Below are 23,508 nucleotides of genomic sequence, written 5' to 3'. Positions count from 1 at the left end.
TCCAGTCATGGTGTGTCTGTGGTCTGTCTGTTCAGTTTGATGAGGCAAACCTCTCTTGTCAATGTTCCCTTGCAGCAATGGTGTATGGCAGCCTCCATTTCATCACCTTCGATGGGACGGAATACTCCTTTAAAGCCCTGGGAGAGTTTGTGATACTCCGTCTCTCATCTGCCACTGGCTCTAATATCTTCACCCTGCAAGGACAGACTGACAAGCTACACACAGACACAGGGGGGATCGTTGAATCCCCAGTGGTGGTGCGCATGGCTGCCTTCCACCAGGGCATTGGCAAGGTCAGGATGAAAGGGAGACAGTCCGTGTTGGGAAAGTTACAATTTGGGAAGTGTGCTTATTCACTTCTGAGAGTTAAATTAGACAATATATGCCACCATGGTGTTTGTTACTGGAAGTATGAAGCTGGGAATGATTTGGCTAAGTCAACATAAAAAAACAGGGAAAACAACCTGATTCCACCCAAAGTTTCAAAGAAAATCTAGTAAAAACTTTGAAAACTCACTTATAACATGTTATTTCTTCCTTAATTGTTACACAAGAGATGCTGCGCAGATGTATTAGCTGGTCAGATAAATAATCAGTTGTCAGGAAGTGGTTATATCATGCAAAAACACAATAACTAGTAAACTTGAGAGATGTTGGTATGCATATTTTTTTAAACTTTGGTTGTATCTATTTATACCATATTCACCTACATCAGTTTGACTGAGTATGTGTAATCTTCCCTCTTGTGATAGGAAGTAAGTAACATCTATCTGAAATAATAATAGTTTTTGTAAGTTTCTTTCAACCCACTCATTAATGCAGGTGAAAATAAACTGTAATATTATCTCTAAATAATACTTTAACCATGTTCTAATATTCATGTATTCATTTCAGATTGAATGGAGGTGTGCAGGGAACAGCAGTGGCCTGCAGGTTTTTGTAGATGATGTTGAGGTTCCAGTCACAGTTGGTAATGAGTACCGCACACATCTGACACTCACTTTAAGCATCATTGTTTTGTATGAGACAATCCTGTAGCTAAAGTTAAATGTCAGTAGTTTTTGAAACAAGTAAACTAGTATGTATTTATTGACAAAACCATCCGCTTTCTTAATTGTATGACTAATGCGTCATCGCTGTCCTCTCAGATGTTGTGCACAGGGATGTGAAGGACTTTGCAGTGCGCTGTCTATCAGTGAACCGCTGTGCAGCTGTATATGCTGGTGGTCTCCACGTGGTGGTGTGGAGAAGTGAAGGCTATAATCAGCTGATGGTCATGGTGGAGGTTCCTCAGACTTACTACAACCACACCGTGGGTCTCATGGGTCTCTGGAGCTCCAACCGCTCTGATGATTTCCTCATGTCTAATGGTAAAGTCCTCCTCTCAGAGGACCTCAACCCCCCGTCTGAAGAGAGGCTGCGTCAGTTTGGCTGGACCTGTGAGTGGATCATAATGCACTTACATACATTGCTTTTGTAGGGAAACGTTTGACAGATGATGCATAAATGCTAAGTCAATCAAACTATAATGTACACTATAGGGACACTGCATTTGAAATGAATATGAAACTGATGATATCTGTGGATTCCAGAGACAACAATCAGTATTGTTGATCTTCATAAGCTGAAGTCTTTTCTCCATTCCAACTAGTGCATCTGATGAGCTAATAAAGCTGCAATAATCTATATTTTCATATTGGAAATGGATCACATTTGTATGTGCAATGTGAGTAGGGTGACCTGTAGTGACAAACCAATAGAAAATGAGCACCCAAATCTGCAGTTTCCCTTAACTCTACGTGGAGTTTTAGGATGTTTCAGTTCATTGTTTTGGTTTGATGGCCCACAGATTTACAGTTTTTACTGTTTCCATTCTCATTAGGCTTATTTGCACAAACATCAGGCATCAGTCTTCACCAAAATGCTCAGATAAATCTCACTGCTCATTACCTGCCCAACACTGGTAAGCAAAGTTAGCAACAAGCTGGTGAAGATAGTGAAGCAATTTAAGAACTAAATAGCCATATATTTTCCAAGAAGTTGGTGGAGAACAAAATAGAGCTACAAATAGGATTATTATTTGTCATCGTGTCATCTGAAACACAGCAGTGCCAAATTCAAAATTGATAATATGTCAATGTATACAGCTTGTTGTGCTGCCACCAAGTGGCAAAAAACTATGGATGCACCTTTAAATACATGCATCAGTGAGTCTAATCACAGGCCATGAGCCTGCCTGGAACATAAAATTAGACACAGGGTTTCATGTTGTCATAGTTGTAATTAGAAGAATAATTAGTGCTGTTTTTAGTGTCCAGACATACTAAAGTCATAGCATCCACAAGCCACCATGCCCACTTGGACCTTGTTCAACTTACTGCGACACAGTCCAATTTAACCGACGTGATCTACACAGTTTATGGATGTTACATCTCTACCAACGTCTGTCCTGATATCTTTATTCCTGTATCTGTATGTGTTTCTAGGGGCAGTCCCGGTCCCAGAGAGCCTATTGTTCTCTTCACCTCCACGGGAAGCATTAGAGTATGTTTCCACTGAGAAGCTGCTGGAAACCGTCAGTCCCACTGAGGTGGAGGAGCTGAGGAGAACCTGTGAGCGCAGCATGCAGTGTGTCTTCGACATCCTGGCAAGTGGCCTTGCTGACCTGGGACAGAAGACTCTGGATGCCCAAAAACTATTTGAAAAACTGTCTCTGATCTATGGTAAGCTCCTCTACACAAGTCTTGAAGGGTTTTTGTTTTCATTATTGACTTGTACTGATTTGATGTGGTGTGTTTGTGGTCGGGCAGGTAACACTCCTCCCATAGTGACAGAGCCCACAGTGATCTACAGTAAGGTCAACTCTGAGGTCAACATTCATATTGTTGCCCAGGATCCCAACGGAGACAACATCAGCTACTCACTGCGCTTACCCAGGCCTCCACAGGCTTCTCTTGGCAGTGGTGAGACACAAACACACATAAAAGCCTGCAAATCTCCCTACCAAACAGAGCTCCCCTCCCTCCATCCTTCACTGTTACAGATGATTTTACTGTTGGCATTTGTTGTTCGGAGGATGGAGGCGCTACTGCTGTGCAGTCTTTCAGCAGATGGGACATTTCAGAGCTGAGTCAGTCGATGGGTCACGCAGACACAGACACACACAGGCTCACTAAATGCACAAAACACTGTCTCAAAAAATACTGTTTGAAGAGTACCATTTTCATTTTCATTAAACCTTATGAATACAAGGGACTGTTCTCTTAAATATCCATTATGATGTCCTGTTGTGTGTATGAACCTGTGTGAATGTGTTTCTGATGTGTCGTGGTTTACAGACTTATGTGCTCTCCTCTTCAGATGGCTACCTGACATGGACGCCCCTCAGCACCCAGCCTGTCCAGCTGACCATCCAGGTCAGTGACAAACTCACCAGCTCCCTGTTCACCCCCATCCTGCGTGTCTGCAACTGCTTAAATGGAGGAACGTGCCAGTATGACAGCATCGCTGAAAGTCACCAGCAAGGAAAGTTCCAGGTACTTTATTTTTAGAGTTGAGCAGATCCGCTCAGTGGACTGGAAAAAATGCTCCTCTCAAAACAAGAAAAAAAAACTGATTTCAAGGAACTTTTACCTTGAAATAAGTGAAAAAAATCTGCCAATAGAACAAGTGAAAAATGGCTTGGTAAGATTTCTTGAAATAAGATGTGATATTTAGAATCTTGAGATCTCAAAATTAGCTGGGAAAACTTATTTTAAGCTGTATTTTACCAGGATTGTCAAGCTTAGGTGTCTTAAAACAAGCCAGACATGCTAAAAAAAAAAATTAGCAGTTTTTCATTCAAAAATAGATTTTTGCTTTCATGTAGCCTCCTAATTTGAGATGTGTTAACCCTCCTGCTGTCTTCATTTACAGGCAACAAAAAATATTGTTTCCTTGTCTGAAAAAAATCCAAAAATTCCCCAAATTTCTGAAAATTTGCAAAAACCTTCAGGAAGAAATTTTCAATAATTCCTTCAAAGTTTCCCTGAAAAGTTTTATTTTAAAAAATCCCCCAAATTTGGCAAGAAAATTCTTGTAAATATTTTCAAAAAATGAGTGAAAATCTTCCAAAAAAAAAATCCTAAAAATATCTAAAGTGATTACATATATATCAGTAAAACTTCTAATATTTTCTTTAAGAACATTCACATAAAAATCGACCAAAATCCAGTGAAATGTCCAATCTTAAAATATGTGCTAAGTCAGCTGTAATGTGTTTTGAAAGTGGGATGTCTTTTCAAGAAAGATAGTATCTGAATCTGTGTTCACCTTCCTTTTCTACCTCTTAGGTGGTGGGGTGTTTGTGCCCAAAAGGGTTCAGTGGGACGTTCTGTGGGAACACTACAGACATATGTCGAGGCAAACCCTGTTTCAGAGGGGTGCAGTGTCAGTCAGAGTCTGAGCCTGGCCACTTCACCTGTGGAGCGTGTCCTGGTACTGCTATTTCTATCGGAAAAGAGGGATACAAGTGCTTTAAACATGGTCTGTAACACATGGAGATTTATTTTGAAATCTATACTCACATTATCAGCTTTTGACTCCAAATACTATCTCAGGCCTCTTTCTTGCTTCTCCGTTTACCTTCTCAGACATGTGCAGCTCACCTTTCCCCTTCCCCTGCCACAAAGATTATGCCAAATGCAGCAGCACAAAATATAACTACACCTGCACATGTAAGCCAGGCTTCACTGGAGATGGACACAACTGCACAGGTACTGAACACCCAACGTGTCAATATGAATAAGAACACATTCACTTATTGCGACTGACCTGGACAATATTTGTCTGCATTGTAGATATAGATGAGTGTGCGGCGCTCATGGCCTGTGAGAACGCAAAGTATGAGTGTAAGAACACACCCGGCTCTTTTGAATGTGTCTGCAGATATCAAATCACGAAGGACACCAAACGATGTGGTAGGTACACACTTAAATATCCAGATCACTTTGGTTACACTAATAGTAAAAGTCCAAATGAGCATAAATACAGTCCAGTGAGGTTAATGATCAGGAAGATTCCCATGTTTACAATATGCAGTTATTCCCATCATTAGACAGCTAAAGGCAGCTGAATGGTTGTAGAGCTGCTCACGTGACAGTCAAGCATTTACCTTAAAAAAAGGTTGACATGGGGGACAACTGTTTGTGACTTTTTCATATGTTTCTTATTGTAGACATGAACACTAAATACTGGGACTTGCAATGACCTGAATGCATCACTGGGCAGCTGTCCTTATCATAGCTTATAATACTAACACTTTACCAGTGAAAGTACAAAATAACGTGAAAAATATGTAGCGAACCACAACTTGCTCACCGAAATATACCTTAAAATACTGTGAAAACTGCTATCATGTGCATTAAAATACTTTATTTCTTTTAAATAAATCTATCAATAACATTTGTTTGGCAGTACTAGTCTTAGCACCTGATACATTAAAATACACAGTAAATATTAAAAAATTTATTTATAAATAAATAGTTTAAAAAATAATTTGACATCATAAAATAGAAATAAACAGTATAATATTATTAAAACACTCTAATATGTTTCAAAATTTTCAAAGGTTTACAAGAATAACGATAGAATGAAAATGAAAATTATTCTGCAGTACTCATCCCAACAGCAGAAACATTTAAAGACATATTAAAATACTGTAAGTTTGATTAAAAAATAAATATGAAAGTAATATTTGTTTGGCAGTGCTTGTCTCAGCAGCATAAACACTCGAGTTTACATCGCCTCCAAGAGCTCTCAAAGTAGCTGCCGTTTGCCTTGATGACAACTTTCAACACAAATGGTGATAAATTAAGCAGCTTCGTGAGGCTGTCACCTGGAATAGTTTTAGGCTAGTTTTAGTGAACCATGTCAGAAGTTATTTTGCGAAATTTGAGACCATCAGTTGTGTTAAGCTGAGGTAGTGTTGTTCTAAAGCAAATATCCCTATTCAGCCACTGTAGTGAGCCAATTTAGGGCAAGAATTACACTGCCTGGCCAGAAAAGAAGTCGCCACCTGGATTTAACCAAGCAATAAGGTAAGAGCTTTCCACTGGATAATTGCTGCAGTGAGGAATATGTTTCAGCTGGAAACAACTTACTTAACCCTAGCTGATGCAGTGAGCAGCTTCTCATTTCTTAAACAACCGTGTTGGAAGACATATCCTGTGGTCATGGAAAGGATGTTAATCTGTCTCACAAGGGTCAAATTATTGGTCTGCATTATTAAAACCTGAAGGATAGTGGTGATGATGAACCATCATGTTTGAGTAAGAAATGTGGCCGGTCATGTGGTCTGATGAGTTCAGATTTATCCTGTTCCAAAGTGATGGACGCATCACAGTAAGAAGAGAGGCGGCTGAAGTGATGCACTCATCATGGCTAGTGCCTACAAGCCTGTGGGGGTTAGAGTTATGATATAAGGTTGGTCAGATTCAGCAACATTATGTTCCCAAAGGATGAGGTCAGCTGACTGACCAGGTCTTTCCATCAATGGAGTTTTTCTTCCCTGATGGCACAGGCATATTCTAAGACGACAAATATCGAAAAATGCCACAGCAAATGAGTGCCATACTCGAACATTTTTTTTTGGCCGGGCAGTGTATGTCAAGAGAAACCATCATTGTTATCATTACTACAGCCAGAATGGAAAAGTTCACTCACAAAAAACAGCAAACAAGGAAACTGGTTCTTGAGGACCACTATGGTAAAAGACGACCAAGAGTTCCCTCTGCTGCCGAGGAGTAGGTCGTTAGAGTTCACAGCCAAAGAAAACACCAACTAACAGCACCTCTCATTAGAATATCAATGCTTCACAGGGTTCAGCAGCACACAAATCTCAGCATCAACTGTTGAGAGAGAGGCGTTGGGGGTGATACTGTTGGAAACCTATTTAGAATTCAAGGCACGTAGCAAAACACCATCCTATCTGGTTTGCTGGTTTGCTACCAGCGTTGATCCAGAACACACCGTCAGCTCTGTAAGGACTGTTTGAGGGAGAGTCACCCTGCCTAAACCCAGCTGAATGAAGGGGGATGATTAAAAGAATCTAGGATTGAAAACATGCTTTGTTTACTACGTAATCCCATGTGTTGTTTTTATAGTTTGGATGTCTTCTGTACTGTTCTGTAGAAAGACCCTTGAATGAGCGAATGTGTGTTAACTTTTGATTGTACTGCATGTCCCATTAATGGTGACCTCATATTGCTCCCAACATACCTCTTGTAGGATTCAGAATGCTGCATTTGACATGTCTCTTCTTGCAGCAGAACATCACTGCACAAGGCAAATGTGCAAAAATTGAAATCATTTCTCCCTCGTATAACAGACTTGATGAATGCAATATATATATATATATATATATATATATATATATATATATATATATATATATATATATATATATATATATATATATATACGTGTGTGTGTTCCAAAAGAAATTACCACCTTTCATTGATGCACTATATTCCACAGCAGTGTCAAGTGTACATCTCTGCCAGCATCTAACTACCTCAAAGTGCTCGCTAAGTGTTGTTCTCGGTAAATGTCACCAGATGCTCTTAAAAATACATTTAAGTTACTGCAGTTTGTGCATTTGTGAAATCTGTAATTGTGCTGTACAACAATTGTTTCATGTGTCAGCAGTGCATTCTAATGCAGCTGGTGTGTTTTTTTGCAGGTGACGCTCCCAATCCTCCAGGTATGAGCTCCCTCACCGTTCCCTCTAACACGTCATTCTTTCTCTGGTGTTACCATGGTAAACATGCCCATATATGGTAAGAAGAGGTCATCACACAGCTGTTGCTGCTGTTCTGTGTCAACAGGATATAACCTGTTTAACGTCTCCGTGACCTGGAGTGAGAACAGCGCTGATGGACTCAAACAGGTGAGAGATGTGTGTGGGTATGTTGGTAACACAAGTAACATGTAGCGGTAATAACAATGTTTAACAAACAACTACACCCCATAGTGATCATCTGTTTCTTCCTCAGCTGGATGACGTTCTCAGGAAAGGTTTCGAGAACAAATACTACAACATCACTAAGACAGATCCAGGACAGGGATCCAGACCAGATGAATATCGTATCGCCGTGTCCAGTGACACACCCCACTGGTACATCATGGACTACATGACCAGAGTCAGCAGCAACTATGGCATTAGACGCATAGACATTGATGGTAAAGTACATTCTGTTCATTTATCTGTGATTTCTTTGTAATTGAAATTGGAAGCAATGATTAAATTTATATTTTCATCACGCCCTCATGTATGATGATGACAATAAAGCTATTCTAAAAATACAATCCTAAAATATATCCATAAAACATTTCCCTACAGATATTGTTGGCTGACACGATACCTTTCACACTACTGAATAAAATGAGTAGCTGTACTCTATGTTTTTGATCCATTTTAATTTCATTGTATTTTAATTGTGTTTTATGAAAAAAAACTAGAAAAAAGAAAAATTTTCATTTTAAAAAATGGAAAAATGACTTATGGGGCGCTTAATCATAATGTTTCCTGCAACAGAGGTGGAGTAGTGAACATGGGCACAGATTTCAAGGGGGATACAGGGGACACATCCACCACTATGTAGAAAGAATGAAACGTTTGCCTGCCTTTTGTATCTGTGGGGTTGGTTTTTTTTGACATAAAGACATTTCCATCATAAATTGCTGTACCAGAGGCAAAAATGAGTGCACAAAATTTCACTGCACTGCTAGAAATTAGGTGTTTAATGCTCAAAATTTTCAGGACCCAGTCCCCTGCTTAATGTGCCCCCATCCCAAAATGTTCAAATTAAATCTACACACAACATAATAAATGTAACATCCTGTAATATGAAGTTAAAATATAGAACCGCACCCATTCACATGTTAATAAAACTGTCTGACTGCCTGCAGATTTGGATGAGTGTAAGGCCAAGGAGGCGGCATGTGTCCACCCTGCCCAGTGCACCAACACCTACGGGGGCCACAGGTGTGTTTGCAATGGCACAGCTGACGTGGATAAAACCCAGTCCTGCCTAATAGGTGAGCAGCAGGCCTGATGCTGGCATTTATTTCAAACTTTCTCCCTTTGTAAAACATTCCTGACTTGTTTTGATGAGAGAAGGAGTTTGTGATGACTCAGTACTGATGAATCTGTTACAGACAGAGGAAAAGCGGACAGAACGGAGTTGGAGCTTGTTCTGGGTCTGGTTCTGGGTATTGGCATCCCTCTGTTCCTGCTGCTGCTTCTGGTTGTACTGGCTTGCTTCTGCTGCTACTGCAAGAGGACTGTTACTGGAGAGTAAGTGTAATAATAATAATAGCAATAATAATAATACTTAATCACATCTTCTGATTATTATGCTTTATTGCTATTATTTAGATTCAAAAACAAAATCCTGTACAATACCACATAGTATGTATTTATAAGTTACAGTTTTACTAAATATGGCTGAGTACAAACCTTCCATTTGTACCTCCTGTGGTTAGACATTTACATTTGCTGCACACAACTATGTTGCCACTATCAGGTCTCTCCATGATGGTCCACATGTATCTATGGAGTCCCAAGAGGAGACCAAGTGGAGACTCCAAAACAGCAGGAGACATTTAGCTTCTGCGTTTCTGATTGATGTATTAACATATTCTACCATACTTCATGTCTTTTTACCCACCAGATTTATGAATAGTAATTTTGTCTCCCCATTTTTCATCTACACAACAATGTTGTGTGGTGCACAGTGTGAACCACACATCAGACATCATATGTTATGTTCTGTAATGAGCTTTACAGCCTCACCAAAGGTATGCTAAGACAAAGTTTACGTTTGCAAAACAATGGCCAGACCATCACGGGGCACTAAACGCTAATGAGTAAAACATGTTTTTAGGTGGGTCAGCAGCTCCTTTGGGCAGAGTGAGGGTTCAACGCAGGTCATCACAAAATGTACTGCTGCAGAGAACGACCTCACACACACAGACACACACACACACACACACACACACACACACACACACACACACACACACACACACACACACACACACACACACACACACAGACACACACAGACAGAGGTACAGTAGTAGCCAATTCTCAACAGCAACTTGAAGGCTTTAAATCCTGACCACTGTTGTGCTACTGCAGCACTGTCTTCCTCCTATTTAACTTCTCAGTTGGAGGACAGACTGCCCACTCTCTTACTATATTAAACAAAAACACTTCCTACTAACAGCTTTCGTCTGAGTTATGAAACTGCACTTTGGCAACGCTGAGGAATATTGCTGATATAATATATAGTAAACCAAGCTAATTACAAGGATCAAATAGCTGAAAAAAACTGAAGCATTATCAGCATTAAAGGTGCTCTGCTTGAAGTAAAATCTCAAAAACAGTATATTATCCAACTGTAGGAATATTTCAACTTTTTGGCGAAAAAGCTGAAATATCTGGTTGCTCTCTTGCAGATTGAGAGAGAAGACTGATACATTTTTACATCTGTATGGTAAATATGAAGCTACAGCAAGCACCAGTTTAGCTTTGCTTAGCATAAAAGCTGGGAGAACAGCTTGGCTAGATCTATCTAAATGTACCAAAATCTATCCACTGTGACCTCTACACCTAACTATTAAACACGTTGCACCTCACTCTCTATCCAAAAACCAAACTGTAAGCATGCACCACAGTTGTCCCAAATTATGTCTTTGGTGGAACCACAACAGCCTCACTTCTGTACAAATTAAAAACAAATTAACATGGTAATATGTGGTAACACTTTACAGGCACTGCTTCACAAGGTGTTTCCAGTCTTCAAGCTAAGCTCAGCACTTCATATTTATTATGCAGACAGAAGAACGGCATCATTCATCCTTTATAACTCTCAGTAGGAAAGTGACCCTATTGCTTTACATAGATATAATAACCTGTAGTGTGTGTTATTTCCTTGAACCAGACAACATAAACTGGAGAGTCAGCCACAATAAAGAGATTAAGCTACACTCAATTGCACATACAAAAATAACAGCTCACCGGGGGTTTCAATACACAACTGATTGTACGGCGCCGAATAAGAATCAGCGAATATCCAGATGCATGTGTGCATCACAAAGTGGGTACAAGAGGATGTGTTCATGACTTTGTGCATCACAGTGTGCATGTATCCTTCGCTCCAGCATGCATGTGTGTGCAGATGTATGGCATCTGGACCAGGTGTTAGTGGGCCATGGAGACACATAATCCCCCTGATGACTGGCCTGCTTTTTCTGCAGGCCCTATGGATATAATGGAGGTGGGGGGGCGGGCAACAGCATTGTGGGATTATGTTGTTAGATTAGAGTGAATAGGCAAAAGCCAGGGAAGTGGTTATTCTGTTGTCTCTTTTAACAAGACAGACATAGAGAGATACTTGGATTATACTGTATGATATAATAATACTAAAGGTCCCAGATGTGTGTGATATGATGGATCAGCTGTGATTTGAACTCACAGGTTCCAGGGCGCCCATTAAGTTGCATCAAATACACAATAATGTACAGTTTCAGGACTACAGTTTGGACCAAGCAGCACCAAAACATTACAACACAAACAAGGATTAAACAAAGGCTCTAAAGATTTGTACTGTCAATGGGCAACTTTGCAAGGAATCATTTGGCAGGATGTGTGTTTTTTTTTGTTTTCGGTCTGTTATTCACAGGATGATTCATGATACAGCAGGTTGCACAGTCTGTACCTCATTATCAGCGAGGATATACATACTTGCACAGAGAACAACCATAATGATATACAATCCAAAACATCTGTACTGCAAATCAGACAACGGCGAGTCCAGAGAAGCGCTTGCGATGTGTGTTTCATGTTTTTAATCAGCTTTAGCCCCAGATTTCAGCCTCTTTCAACACTTGAGCTATCTGGGCTAGAGCCTGCATGAATATGCATGAGTCACTGAGTATTCCACAACAACTGCTGCCCATCCAAACATTTCCATAAATTTGCCTGAAATTATTGTCTACTGTATGGAGAAATATAGACGCCACTAATCAGAGCCAGGGATTCACAGAAAGAGGTACAAATTGTACAGAAATGTAGCACCTAGCATTGATAGAGGCAAATATTAGTACCACACTGCAGCTTCACAGCACATAATGACCTATTTGATCCAAGCTAAAGACAGCTTCTCCTTATCTACAGTGTAAGAAATAATATGCACATCACTTTACAGCATCTTGATGAATTGTCACCTGTTGTGATTTCATATTTCCTCTCATGCATTCTGATGGGCTTATTTGATTTCTCCCAGCCTTCCCCACTTGATGCCGGACTACATCAACGAGCAGTACAACCCTCCACCCTTCAACTACTCAGACCCGGCTCTGCACTACATGACCCACAGCAGCCCTCGGATCATTGACAACATCACACCCAGGCACCACTACAGATAGCACATTCTAAAAGTTGCAAACACAAATGCACAGCACTTTTGGAGTCATAGCATATATTTTATAATGACAAGATGAATGATCCTTATTTATATTGCAACAAAATCAGTAATTAAACCCAAGTGACTTTTAAAGTCAATTATTTCCAATCCTCTCCGCTGAATGATGGACCTGCCAAGTTGGTGCTGGAAGTTTTTTCTGCCTGGACATCAGTTTACAGTCAGTCTGACCCAGCAGAACTCGACAATCTCTTGGCCAGAGACGCTGATGAAAAGTAAACCACTGCAGTGGTCTTCAGTTTCCAGCTGATACTGAGCCAATAGTCTCTTTGATAACAACATTAGCGTTTATCAGAATACCTGGTGTCAGGCTCCTGCCCTCTGTTCACAATTATATTCAGTAGGAGGTCACTGTGGTTCTTATCAGTAATGTATCCACATTTGGAAAATCAGCATCATTCATAACCACCAAACATGGTTGATTTAATTTATCTGTGTTATTATTCTGCAAACACTTCAAACCATAGAAAGTAGGTGTCACTGTTTTCTGAAAGCATTTATCTACTTTGGAAATTACACTCTAAATTATTGTTCATTGCTGGATTGTGTCCCAGTTCAATTAACACAGTAGAGTAATTCAGTGTTTCAGCTGAAAGCTGTCTGTCTGCTAGCTAAAATCATTTGTAAATATTTTATGTGAATAACTAAAAAGGCCACTTTAGCAACCCTGTGATGTGGTGATCATTTTAAGAGCAGAGAATGCAGTGAATCTGGCTTTGTTCTGTTGAGAACAGAATAGTCCTGTGGCTGATGAAGCACAAAGGTTTAAACTCTGCAAGCATCATCCTGCAAGCTGAAGTGTGTTAAGCTCAGTGTGACAGTATGCCATTATGTAAAGTGATGCAGGCCCGTGTCAAAATCTAGCCTTTTCTGCATTAAAAATGCTATTTATCTACTGAGCAAAGTACAATGCTCGTAAATTTTGAAGTAAACCAACTCATGATGCACTCTGACCCATTTATATGTAGACAGGGTTTTAAGGTTATATTTAGTCCTGATTGTGCTCATTTTAACTACTTAGATATGTTTTGGCATAGATGGCAATGCAGCAGCTATCCTGGGACAGTGACCCCAAAGGTCCCATATTTACTATTTCTGTTGCCTGCATTTAAATAGAATACTTGGATTTATTAGAAGAATTCACACCACTGAACTCCAACTTTTTGGCCCTATGTCACCCATAACTGATTAATCTATGCTGCCTGTTACAATGCACCATATCAACTAAGAAAACCATCTGTATATCTGTAAAATAATTTAGAATAAAACAATTCTGTAAAGAATATATATTTAGTAATACCTTCTTGAAAGGTATGTAAAAAAAAAATACTACAAGTATATATAAGTCCTGTATACAAATTTAAAAGTAGTGTCAGCAAAATGTAGTTTAAATATCAAAATCAAAGTAGTCATTATGGAAAATAATGAGACTTTAACTGTGTTTTAGATATGAATTAGGTGGAATATTTAAACCGATTATATTTTATTTGTTAGATGGACTGCACAGGGGCTTGGTGGTTAGCACTTTCACCTTGCAGACCCGGGCCTTCCTGGGATCTTTCTGCATGGAGTTTGCATGTTCTCCTTGTGCATGCGTGGGTTTTCTCTGGGTTCTCCAGCTTCCTCCCACAGTCCAAAAACATGCTGAGGTTAATTGGTAACTCTGAATTATCCGTACATGTGAATGAGAGTGTTTGTCTCTGTATGTAGCCCTGTGATAGACTGGTGACCTGTCCAGGGTGTCCCCTGCCTTCACCCTAAGTCAGCTGGGATAGACTCCAGCCCCCTGCGACCCTAATGAGGATTAAGTGGTGTTTAGATAATGGATGGATGGATAGATAGATGGATGGATGGATATTTTATGTTAGATATATGTCTTGTACTTTTTTGGACCCTAAAGTAACTATAATTTTAGCATTAAATGGAGATAATCCTGTAAACTGCTAAGATTTCAAAATTGTATTTACGTACATCAATTCATTAAACATATTTAGTTATTTTCCACCACTACATCTTATTAGTATTCCCTTTACATCAGTCTGTTTTGCCAGCTTCCTGCAATTTCTTATCCAGCCAGCAGGTGTCACAGCTGAGACTTCCACACAAGGCTGATCAAACACATTTGTTTATGAGTGGGGTTTAAGCAGAAACGCAGCACACACAAACACACACACACACACACACACACACACACACACACACACACACACACACACACACACACACACACACACACAGAGAGAGAGAGAGAGAGAGAGAGATGACTAGACACCTGCTCTGCAGCCTTCATCTGGAAGTGGCCACAGCATGCGGTGGAGCCTGCTGCCCCCTGCAGAATGAGATCATCTGAGAGGGGCACAGACTGAAGCAGCCCTGCAGGTCCCTGCCACTGCAGAGACAGACCTGGCCTACCCTCCAAGCAGGGTCAAGGACGTGGAGCTGCAGAAACACTCACCCCCCTGTCACTTCTCCACATAAACACCCCTGCATAACCTCTGCAGTGCCTCTCGATTCCTCTGGTTTCACTTTCTACAGGATTGATTGAGAGCGTAAACTGAGATTACACCACAACACTACGTAGAGGATTTGTAGAGGAAACTGCGGGAAAGAATAAAAAGTACAGCTTCTGACACCTGTGATAGACAAAGGCACAGCTAACAGTAACGAGCACTGACAGGGAAAAAAGCCAGTGAGGATGAAATCACCTTGCCGAGGCAGCTTTGTAGTGCCACACTTCTGGAAGGTTCCAAGTAGCACTGTTTCATGTGCTGCTGAAGGCTGCAGTGTTTGAACTCCAGCTCCACACTGACTGCAGTAGACAACCTGGAGGCAAGCCAATGAGAGAAAGAGGGTGGAAGGTAGAAGGACAGAGTCAGATCAAGTCAGAGACAGAGAGAGAGGGGGGGACAGAAGGGAAATGAAAAGTGAGAGAGCGAAGATCAACAGTAGGGATTCTATTTGACAGCCAGTAAGTGGTTTTGTCCCTCAGATCTCTTCAAATAAAACAACTGACATGTGCAGCTTTAGAAACACTTGATGATTTAGTGGCAGGCCCAATGAACAGAAACACGTTAGGGGGGGACAGAAAACTAAGTGCATGCTTAACACTATATCCATTTCATCACAACATGATTGAAATAGGCAGGGAATAGAAGGCCCCACCAAATCCTCTTTTCCGATTTAAAGCCATTAATCATTTCTGCCACATGATGTAATTTTGGAAAACAAGTCTTTTCTCAGTAACAGGTAGACCAGAATGGGATCGACTCATGTGCGGCTAGCCTGTTGTTGAACTTTATACAGCTCACACCTTTATTGCATGGTTGTAAAACCATTCATCCTAACTAGGAGTGGTTTGCCGTAAGCCATCGACTTCCTCCATTGACTGGGCTAGAAGTGTGGCCCGTGGTTGCCGGGAAGTATTACTGGTATTCAGGAATTGTCAGACACTGGTCAGATGCAGCTGAAATTGCCTGTAGGTCATAAAAAATACATGCATACATGAGCACACCTCCTCCCTGTTGTGCCGAACATCTCGAGAAGCATTTGCATAAAGGCATATAGGCTAATACATATACACCCGGCGTGCAGATGTTCAACACACATTCTAAAGCAGGCAGGTGTAGGTCTGCATGTGCACACTCACACAATGTAAAGGCCTTTTCACTATGAGCTTGACATCCATGATGCCCAGACAACTGCCATTCTCTCCCATGAAAGGTGATCTACTCACTTGGCACAAGACCAGCAGGTGCATTACAAATCCTCATCCATTAATGATGGCGTCCGTGTCTTTCAGTTACACAGGTAAACATCTTCTCATATTTGTCACCAGCACTTTATCCCTCAAAGTCCTCACATGCCACTTAGGCACACAAATTAGCCTTTTATGCTTGAAAGCTGCTTTATTTTAGAACATGACTGTGCAACACCACCATGCCGCTCAGTACCACCACATACTGTATCTCACGTGCTGTGTGCCAACCCGCCCCCATTGCCGAAAACTGAACTAACCCACATGGTAGGCTTTTGTGTAAAGGGGACGATGCTAACTGCATCAGCGGGAGTGATATCATGGGCCACTGGGAGGTCACATTAATGAGGGTGGAGGGTTGAGTACTGAACTAAAGTCACCTTTGACCCCTGCGGTACAGAAATGAAAGCTGCTGTTGGGTTGTGGCTGATAAGAACGCTTTATGTGAGCCAGTTATATATTCACAGAGCTGATAACGGGAGGGGAAACATAATAGTGCTAATGCTCAACAGTGGTTTGAGCATAGTGTGTACATACATGTAAAAAAAAAAACAATACTCGGGCGCCCCGGAAGCTCAGCTGGTTGAGTGGGCGACCCATAAACGGGCTATAGTCCCCAACGCAGCGGACATGGGTTTGAGTCTGACCCACGGCCATTTGCTGCATGTCCTTCCCCCACTCTTCTTCCCACATTTCCTGTCTCTCTCTCTCCACTGTCCACTGTAATAAAGGCAAAAAAAAAGTTGTTTAAAAAAACAATTCTCCAGAGTTCCCATAACACCTAACCTCCACAATGCAGAAACTGTACTGTAACATATACTGTATTGTGCTCCATGGTGTCAGTTAAACCGCCTTTGGCTTACATCATGGAGATTGGTTTCAAGTTTTATAGACCATTAAGTAATGTCTCCTGGGTTCCATATTAATCTCCAACCTACACTGACCTTTGACCTGGAGCAGCTCCTCTGAGACCATTGAAGGATCATTGAGGGCCATGTCATCGAGAAAACAAACAGCTGATTCTGCATATTGGATGATTTGCAGCTATAGAAATTGGGCAGGAGGACTGAATAGAAAGCTATTCTGATTTTGAAATATTTATGACCCAGCAGTAAACCAACTGTCTCGTAACAGGTTTTATTGGTGCAATCCACCATCGATCACATATTACTGCCTAAAACATGTGAATACCAGAGGAAATGCAGCTAAATGTCTGTGGCAGCCACTTATTGGTATCTAAGGTTACATTTCACAGTGTTTGTCAAAGATTTTCAAAGAGGCAAAAGGTGAATTCATACACCTACACATACAGTCGTTCACACATGCATCAGCTTATCTGGTTCTTGTGACAGATTTAGGCCTTTGTGCCGTCACCTCTGGCATTACATAATCTGTACAGTGACAAAAACCCCGTAGCAGAAAAACAGATTTAAATGAAAAGAATCCAATATGCTCCAGATTAGTTAGGCTCGGGAAAAGCCAGGCAGCTTCTGAGGCTGCTCAGCAGATCACATGTCACAGGCAACAGCACCTCAGCGAACAGCGCAGATGGAACTGGGAACCACTTTGGATTTCTTACATCTATGTGTGAGATACTGAGCCTTCTACAATCCCTGATCTCTACTTATATTATAATGACACCCGTGGCTAACAATGAAGGAGGCAGTAATACTGGGAGGAATGGGGGGCTGTTTTGGGACATGGAGATTCTAGTACATTCTCTGAGTGATTCTTCAAATTCTTCTCGCACATCGTCCACTCTTCTCCACCTCCTCCTCCACGATGTCTCCTTTGGGATCAGGGCAGACAGGTGGTCACTGGGAGACAGGGGAGCAGTCAGGCATAAGCAATTAGGCTATCAGATACTCCCATCCACACCAGCAGCACAATTAGACCTGAGAATCCAGTCACCTGACAGCAACACCTGCTACAGTCACATATTGCACATCTAAATGTGCACGTACGCAGACAATACACACACACATGAACAAGCTATTAAATATTACAAACTATTACACTCAAACACTTCAGCTCTGACACTGCATCTAATTATGCAGAAAATCTAAAGTGAAGACTTGCACAGTAGCAAGGAGGAACTTCACTACGCTGAATTTTCACCTAGTTTGTGTTCACCTTATAAGAGCAGTTTTAAAGTATAAACATGCTAATAAAATATCAGCAGTGCAATCAGAAATCAGAAAACTGAAGCAATAGGAGAGAAACTGATTAGTACAAAGTGGGTCAGTTACACCCCAGTTACTAGTAACAAACTATGCCCCTGGTAGCTAATTACTTATCAAAACTATCTTATTGGGCCTCCCTAAAGATGATGCCCATATGTATACAGACTATGCAACAAGCTTGTCTGCTGAGCCTGTAGCACTGACTGGGATGTCTATGGACAAGATGCAGCGGCAGGGCAGACCATGGGAGTGACGCATTGCAGGTACAAACACACCAATCAGAGCGCGATTTCTTTCTGCTACGTCTTGTGGCCCATCACAAAGTAGCAAAAGTATTCATACGCCGTTATTTAGACCGCCACTGATACGCAACGTCGTTCCTAATATCATCACGGAAACCTTCACAGCAGTCGTATATGCGTATTCCAGTTGTTTTTTGGTTTTACCGTGCAGCTAATCAGCTCCTCAAATGTATTTATGATGAATTTAGTAACTGAGGAAAAGGGAAGTTGGCGGACCGATATTAAAAAGAGGCGGAGTTTAGGATAGCCGTTAAAGCTGAGTCCAGTAGCCTCTGTGTCAGTGTGTTCAAAGAGGCTGATAGTCCGCGCAGGCTAGCACGGCTTTGGGTTATTAACGGATTTTGTCTTGAACCAGCCACTGCATCTACATCGAAATGGTAAGAAAAACGAGGTTATACTTTCTTTCCAGTCTAGGTTTTAACAGTCTCCGAACCCGTCGTTTTTAGTGCAGAATTGACGTTAATCAAACGTAACGTCTACGAGGGCTGAGCTGAAACCAGCGTTAACTGTGCGCTGTAACCACCGCAGTGCCGGGCGAATAAATGACAGCTTGCTAGTTGCTAGGTGATGCTAACTTGTTAGACAAAAACAGCGTTAGCAAAAGACGTGTTAGTCTGAATTAATGCCGCTACACCTTCTATGTTACACTCGAAATAGTGCCCGACCGTTGAGTTCTCCTATGATGTTTCCGATATGGAAGCCTCACCGCGTTCGAGCTCATGTCCCTCCTAGTGATCATAGACCGATCGAAAACGTTGTGACTATTTACCAACGGCTGTATCACCTTTGATGAATCTTGTATTAGTCAGCCATTCTGCTAAAAGTGTGTAGTGAAGTGTTGGGTCTATGAGCCGGCACCTAACGGTAGCTAGCACAATGTAGCTCTTCCTAGCTAACATTTACCGCCAATTTGTGAGTCATTCATTGTTTTAGGTAGAGCTGTTGTCATCGATCGTTCAAACTTAGGTGTTTTTAACATTCAGAGCATGTAGTGGCCTACGGTTTAGCTGTTTTGCGATCCATAATTCGTTGACAAGCTTGTTGGCTAATCGGTACGAAAATGTCTCAGTTTTGTATAGTGGTCTCGATTGAGCTGCTGCCATAGGCATAGTAACCCTAGTGATATTTTTTCACGAGCAGGAGAGAGATGCATTTGCAGTATTTGTAATAACATGGAGGGCGCTATCTTTAAGGCCATCCAGGATGACTGTTGGGAGTTTAGAGGTGAAAAGAACAATTCTGGATTTTTGCTGTTTCACGTGCTAATAATGGCTTCATCTTGTGTTTTACAGGCTGACCAGCTTACAGAAGAGCAGATTGCTGGTAAGACAACGCTGCATTCATCTTCTACTTTCCTCATAACCTGCAAAGTGGCCTGCATTATGGATCCTTGCATCCCATGCAGTGGATTTATACTTTTGCCTTTTAAGGCATTCCACAGGGCAGCCTACTGGTCATAAAACAGGAATGAAAGAAATGGCTGTTGCTTGCTCGCTCTGAAGCACTGAAGGACTCCCTCATGGAAAACTTTGCATTTTCATGGTTGCCATGTAATAAATGATGTAATCTGGAAGGGCTGTGTGTTCTGTTGAGGTGCTGGCAATCACCGTTTACATGCTGCACATGATATGTCCTTTGCCCTGGGTGTGTACTCATCAGATGGAATACTACAAGAACAAGCAGCAGTAACATGGGCTTACTACACTGGTATCCTAGGATGAGGCCAAGATGTTGTAAATCATGCAGGAGGAGTGTTTCTTAATGCATCATTTCCAGTGTTTAAACAGATGTCAAGAATGCAGAACAGTAGTAAGGGTTTCCCTTGTAATGCCATCCTGTTATTGTTGATTTGAACCAGCTTCGTTCTCTGGTTTCGCATTATGCTGATCACGCTAGCTGTATTTTATGGTATTGACTTTTAGTGGGCAAACCCATGCTTTGTGTTTAGCTGACGTCTGCCAGTTTTTAGATTGTTGGTTTGTGCAAACTGCATGACGTGACCATGCAATAATGTGCTGTGTTGACTCGGTGAAAGTCGCAGTAAATGAATGCAGTGATGTGGGGTTTCACTGGCCCACCCCAGAGGAATCAAATCCCCCTGGTGTTTCCTGCAGTTCATGCAGACAAGGCCTCTCCCCATAACAAAAAGGGTGTTGCCCTGTGTGTTTGACCCTGCAAATGGCAGGGCAGGTTGTAGTTTTTATGACACTGACAAGCTGCTGCGTGCCACTACACATTGCCCAATGGCCTCATCACACTTGACGAGTGTGTCATTGTTCGTCACCCTCACGGCTCCACCAAACTACACATGCTGTCATTTGTTGCTGATGTAGCCTGACTCTGCCCTGCTGCTCGATCTCATGGCCGCTGTCCTTGTTTAGCCAGAAACGACTGCAGTTGGAACTCAAAACAGAAAGTATGGTGTAGTTAGTTTATATCTGAAACACAAGTGATGTAATACCCTTTTGAGTTATGGGCTAATTCAGGGTTTGGCTGAATGTGATAGAAAGATTCAAGGATAAGATAAGGAGTTTGTCATCCAACATGGGCTGAAAGCATTTACACTGATTCTTAATCAGTGTATTTCTTTAATAAGTACAGCCCTCTGCAGCCGCTTTTGGTTTACGACCACTGTCCTACCGCCTCACCACTTTGTGCATATCAAGCTGTAAATGTGGCATCTCTCTGTTACTAAAACAGTCCATCCACTTTTTTTTTTTTTTTAATTTGATGCATTCAGAGTTCAAGGAGGCATTTTCGCTCTTTGACAAGGATGGAGATGGCACCATCACCACCAAAGAGCTGGGCACAGTCATGCGCTCTCTGGGCCAGAACCCCACAGAGGCAGAGCTGCAGGATATGATCAATGAAGTGGACGCTGATGGTGAGAACTCAGTCTGACGTCAAAACCTGCTACCCACACATATAGTATTGCTGTGCTGGATGTCAATGCCTTTTTTCCCCTTTTTTTAAAAAACATTTTTGCTTTCTTTTCCTGTCATCAGGAAATGGAACGATAGACTTCCCAGAGTTCTTGACCATGATGGCCAGGAAGATGAAGGACACAGACAGCGAGGAAGAGATCAGAGAAGCATTCCGTGTCTTTGACAAGGTAAATACTGCCTGCCCTGACAAACACGTGCATATGCACAGCAGTTTATGAAAAAATGTTTACTGACCTATTTCATCTTCAGGATGGCAATGGGTACATCAGTGCTGCTGAGCTGCGTCATGTGATGACAAACCTTGGAGAGAAGCTGACTGATGAAGAAGTTGATGAAATGATCAGAGAAGCAGACATTGATGGAGATGGACAGGTCAACTATGAAGGTTGGTAGATGCTGCTTTTCATCTTAAATCTGTTTGGTTTCCTCATTCAATATATTATTGGCTGCAACATTTTTTTCTCCCTTTCTTTTCCCTGCAGAGTTCGTACAAATGATGACGGCGAAGTGAAGGCCTTGTACAGATTTCGTATATAAATAATTTGCCTTTTTTTCTTTGTGTAATTTATCTGTAAAATCTTAATAGCCCCCATTCGTCCCTGCCCCTTCTGCTGTCCAAAGGAACTGCATGTAAACTGCATAGGCTCTTGTCCCCATGTCCCTTTCTTTTGCTGTCATGGTGTTTTGGAGTGACGGAACGGTCATACAACCAGATGCCCGTGGAGGCCCCTGGGAGCCAGAGAACTTCGAATCTTCCTGTCTTGTGTGCTCGGGGCCTCTCCACGCATGGCGACATTGGAAACCTGTCAGCTGGTTGTCACTTGGCAACACTGTTGGCATGGAAACAATGTAGAGGAGTTGAAACTCTGCATGGACTACGGACAAAGTATATATGGAAATCTCTCAGCATTGCACTACTGCAAAAAAAATGACACGGGTGTATCTCCTAGGTACTCGTACAAACTCTTTTTGTATCTGCTGTTCTATATACCAGAAAATGACTAATCTTGCTTTTTAATGTTTTACTCACTACTTTTACTTTTCTTTCCTTTCTTTTTTTTATGACCTCTGGTCATGCCTCAAATAATCCATTCCAAGTTGTAAATTTTTGTTTTCCAATAAAATTTACAATCTACCCAGATTTGAAAATTGTCTTGTTTTCTCAGTTATAATGGATCCTTGAGTTTGTATACCCTGTAATAATTCCCATTTTTGTATTGAGGACTGGATGCTCCAGTTTTGATAGGATCTTCTTCTTGTTACTTAGAATACACATGAAATGTTTACTAATTCAAAGTGTCCCCTGTTAAATTCCAAAAGCACTGAGGAGCATCAGCCAATGCCTCTTAATGTTCAGATAAGCTCAGATCAGATCTGTATTGTCATTAAAATAAAAGCACTGAGTGGGATCAAAGGCTTCTATTTTGAAGTGCACACGATGGTCCTCAACATTAGATTAGCCTTGAACTGTCCACCTCCTTTCTGACTACATAGGCCACGTGTTGTCTGCTACTGTTGGCACAGCACCATGTAGAAGCTGACTGCCTCATGTCTTACTCGGCATTTGCCCCTAGTCACGAGGTGAAGGTGATTGAGCGTACATCAGAAACTGCAGTGTAAATAGAGGTGTACCTGTTTTTTTTTTTTTTTTTTTTGTTATTTTCTGATTGAGTTTGTTACAGTAGCTTGAAGAGATACTAAGTTTGTTATTTTGATGAATGACAAAATAAAGCTCTATTGTGGACCTCTGCTCTGCCTCCTGTGTCAGTTTTATGTGAGCTGCCTTTAGTTTGT

At 41.4% G+C, this 23,508-nt stretch overlaps 2 protein-coding genes across 2 annotated transcripts in view; both read left to right on the top strand.

Moving 5' to 3' along the window:
• si:ch73-105b23.6 (fibrillin-1) overlaps nt 1-13,200 on the top strand; it is a 28,022-nt gene extending 14,822 nt beyond the window's left edge. Inside the window, exons 11-25 of the mRNA XM_035951982.2 lie at nt 76-293; nt 895-970; nt 1,149-1,439; nt 2,487-2,723; nt 2,811-2,963; nt 3,361-3,536; nt 4,332-4,524; nt 4,632-4,754; nt 4,839-4,958; nt 7,721-7,741; nt 7,866-7,927; nt 8,034-8,220; nt 8,950-9,078; nt 9,199-9,337; nt 12,333-13,200. Of these exons, the coding sequence (XP_035807875.2) occupies nt 76-293; nt 895-970; nt 1,149-1,439; nt 2,487-2,723; nt 2,811-2,963; nt 3,361-3,536; nt 4,332-4,524; nt 4,632-4,754; nt 4,839-4,958; nt 7,721-7,741; nt 7,866-7,927; nt 8,034-8,220; nt 8,950-9,078; nt 9,199-9,337; nt 12,333-12,474 (2,267 nt within the window). The 3' untranslated portion in view covers nt 12,475-13,200. The remainder of the gene's footprint in view (nt 1-75; nt 294-894; nt 971-1,148; nt 1,440-2,486; nt 2,724-2,810; nt 2,964-3,360; nt 3,537-4,331; nt 4,525-4,631; nt 4,755-4,838; nt 4,959-7,720; nt 7,742-7,865; nt 7,928-8,033; nt 8,221-8,949; nt 9,079-9,198; nt 9,338-12,332) is intronic.
• A 5,817-nt stretch (nt 13,201-19,017) lies between these two features.
• On the top strand, nt 19,018-23,463 carry calm2a (calmodulin 2a (phosphorylase kinase, delta)). Its single transcript, XM_023278381.3, has 6 exons — nt 19,018-19,146; nt 20,062-20,092; nt 21,510-21,653; nt 21,775-21,881; nt 21,964-22,099; nt 22,197-23,463. Exons 1-6 carry the CDS (start codon nt 19,144-19,146, stop codon nt 22,223-22,225), a joined length of 450 nt encoding a protein of 149 aa, XP_023134149.1. The 5' UTR covers nt 19,018-19,143; the 3' UTR covers nt 22,226-23,463.
• Nucleotides 23,464-23,508: the final 45 nt, after the last annotated feature.

This window comes from Amphiprion ocellaris, chromosome 16 (assembly GCF_022539595.1).
Source record: "Amphiprion ocellaris isolate individual 3 ecotype Okinawa chromosome 16, ASM2253959v1, whole genome shotgun sequence".
NCBI classification, from domain to species: Eukaryota; Metazoa; Chordata; class Actinopteri; family Pomacentridae; genus Amphiprion; species Amphiprion ocellaris.
Note: the sequence above shows the minus strand (reverse complement) of the source record. Positions and strands in the feature narration are given on the sequence as shown.

Excerpts from the sequence above, each read along its gene's own strand:
- calm2a (XM_023278381.3), top strand. Across the intron at positions 20,093-21,509 it reads TACAGAAGAGCAGATTGCTG|AGTTCAAGGAGGCATTTTCG; the intron begins GTAAGACAACGC and ends TGATGCATTCAG. Across the intron at positions 21,654-21,774 it reads CAATGAAGTGGACGCTGATG|GAAATGGAACGATAGACTTC; the intron begins GTGAGAACTCAG and ends TCCTGTCATCAG.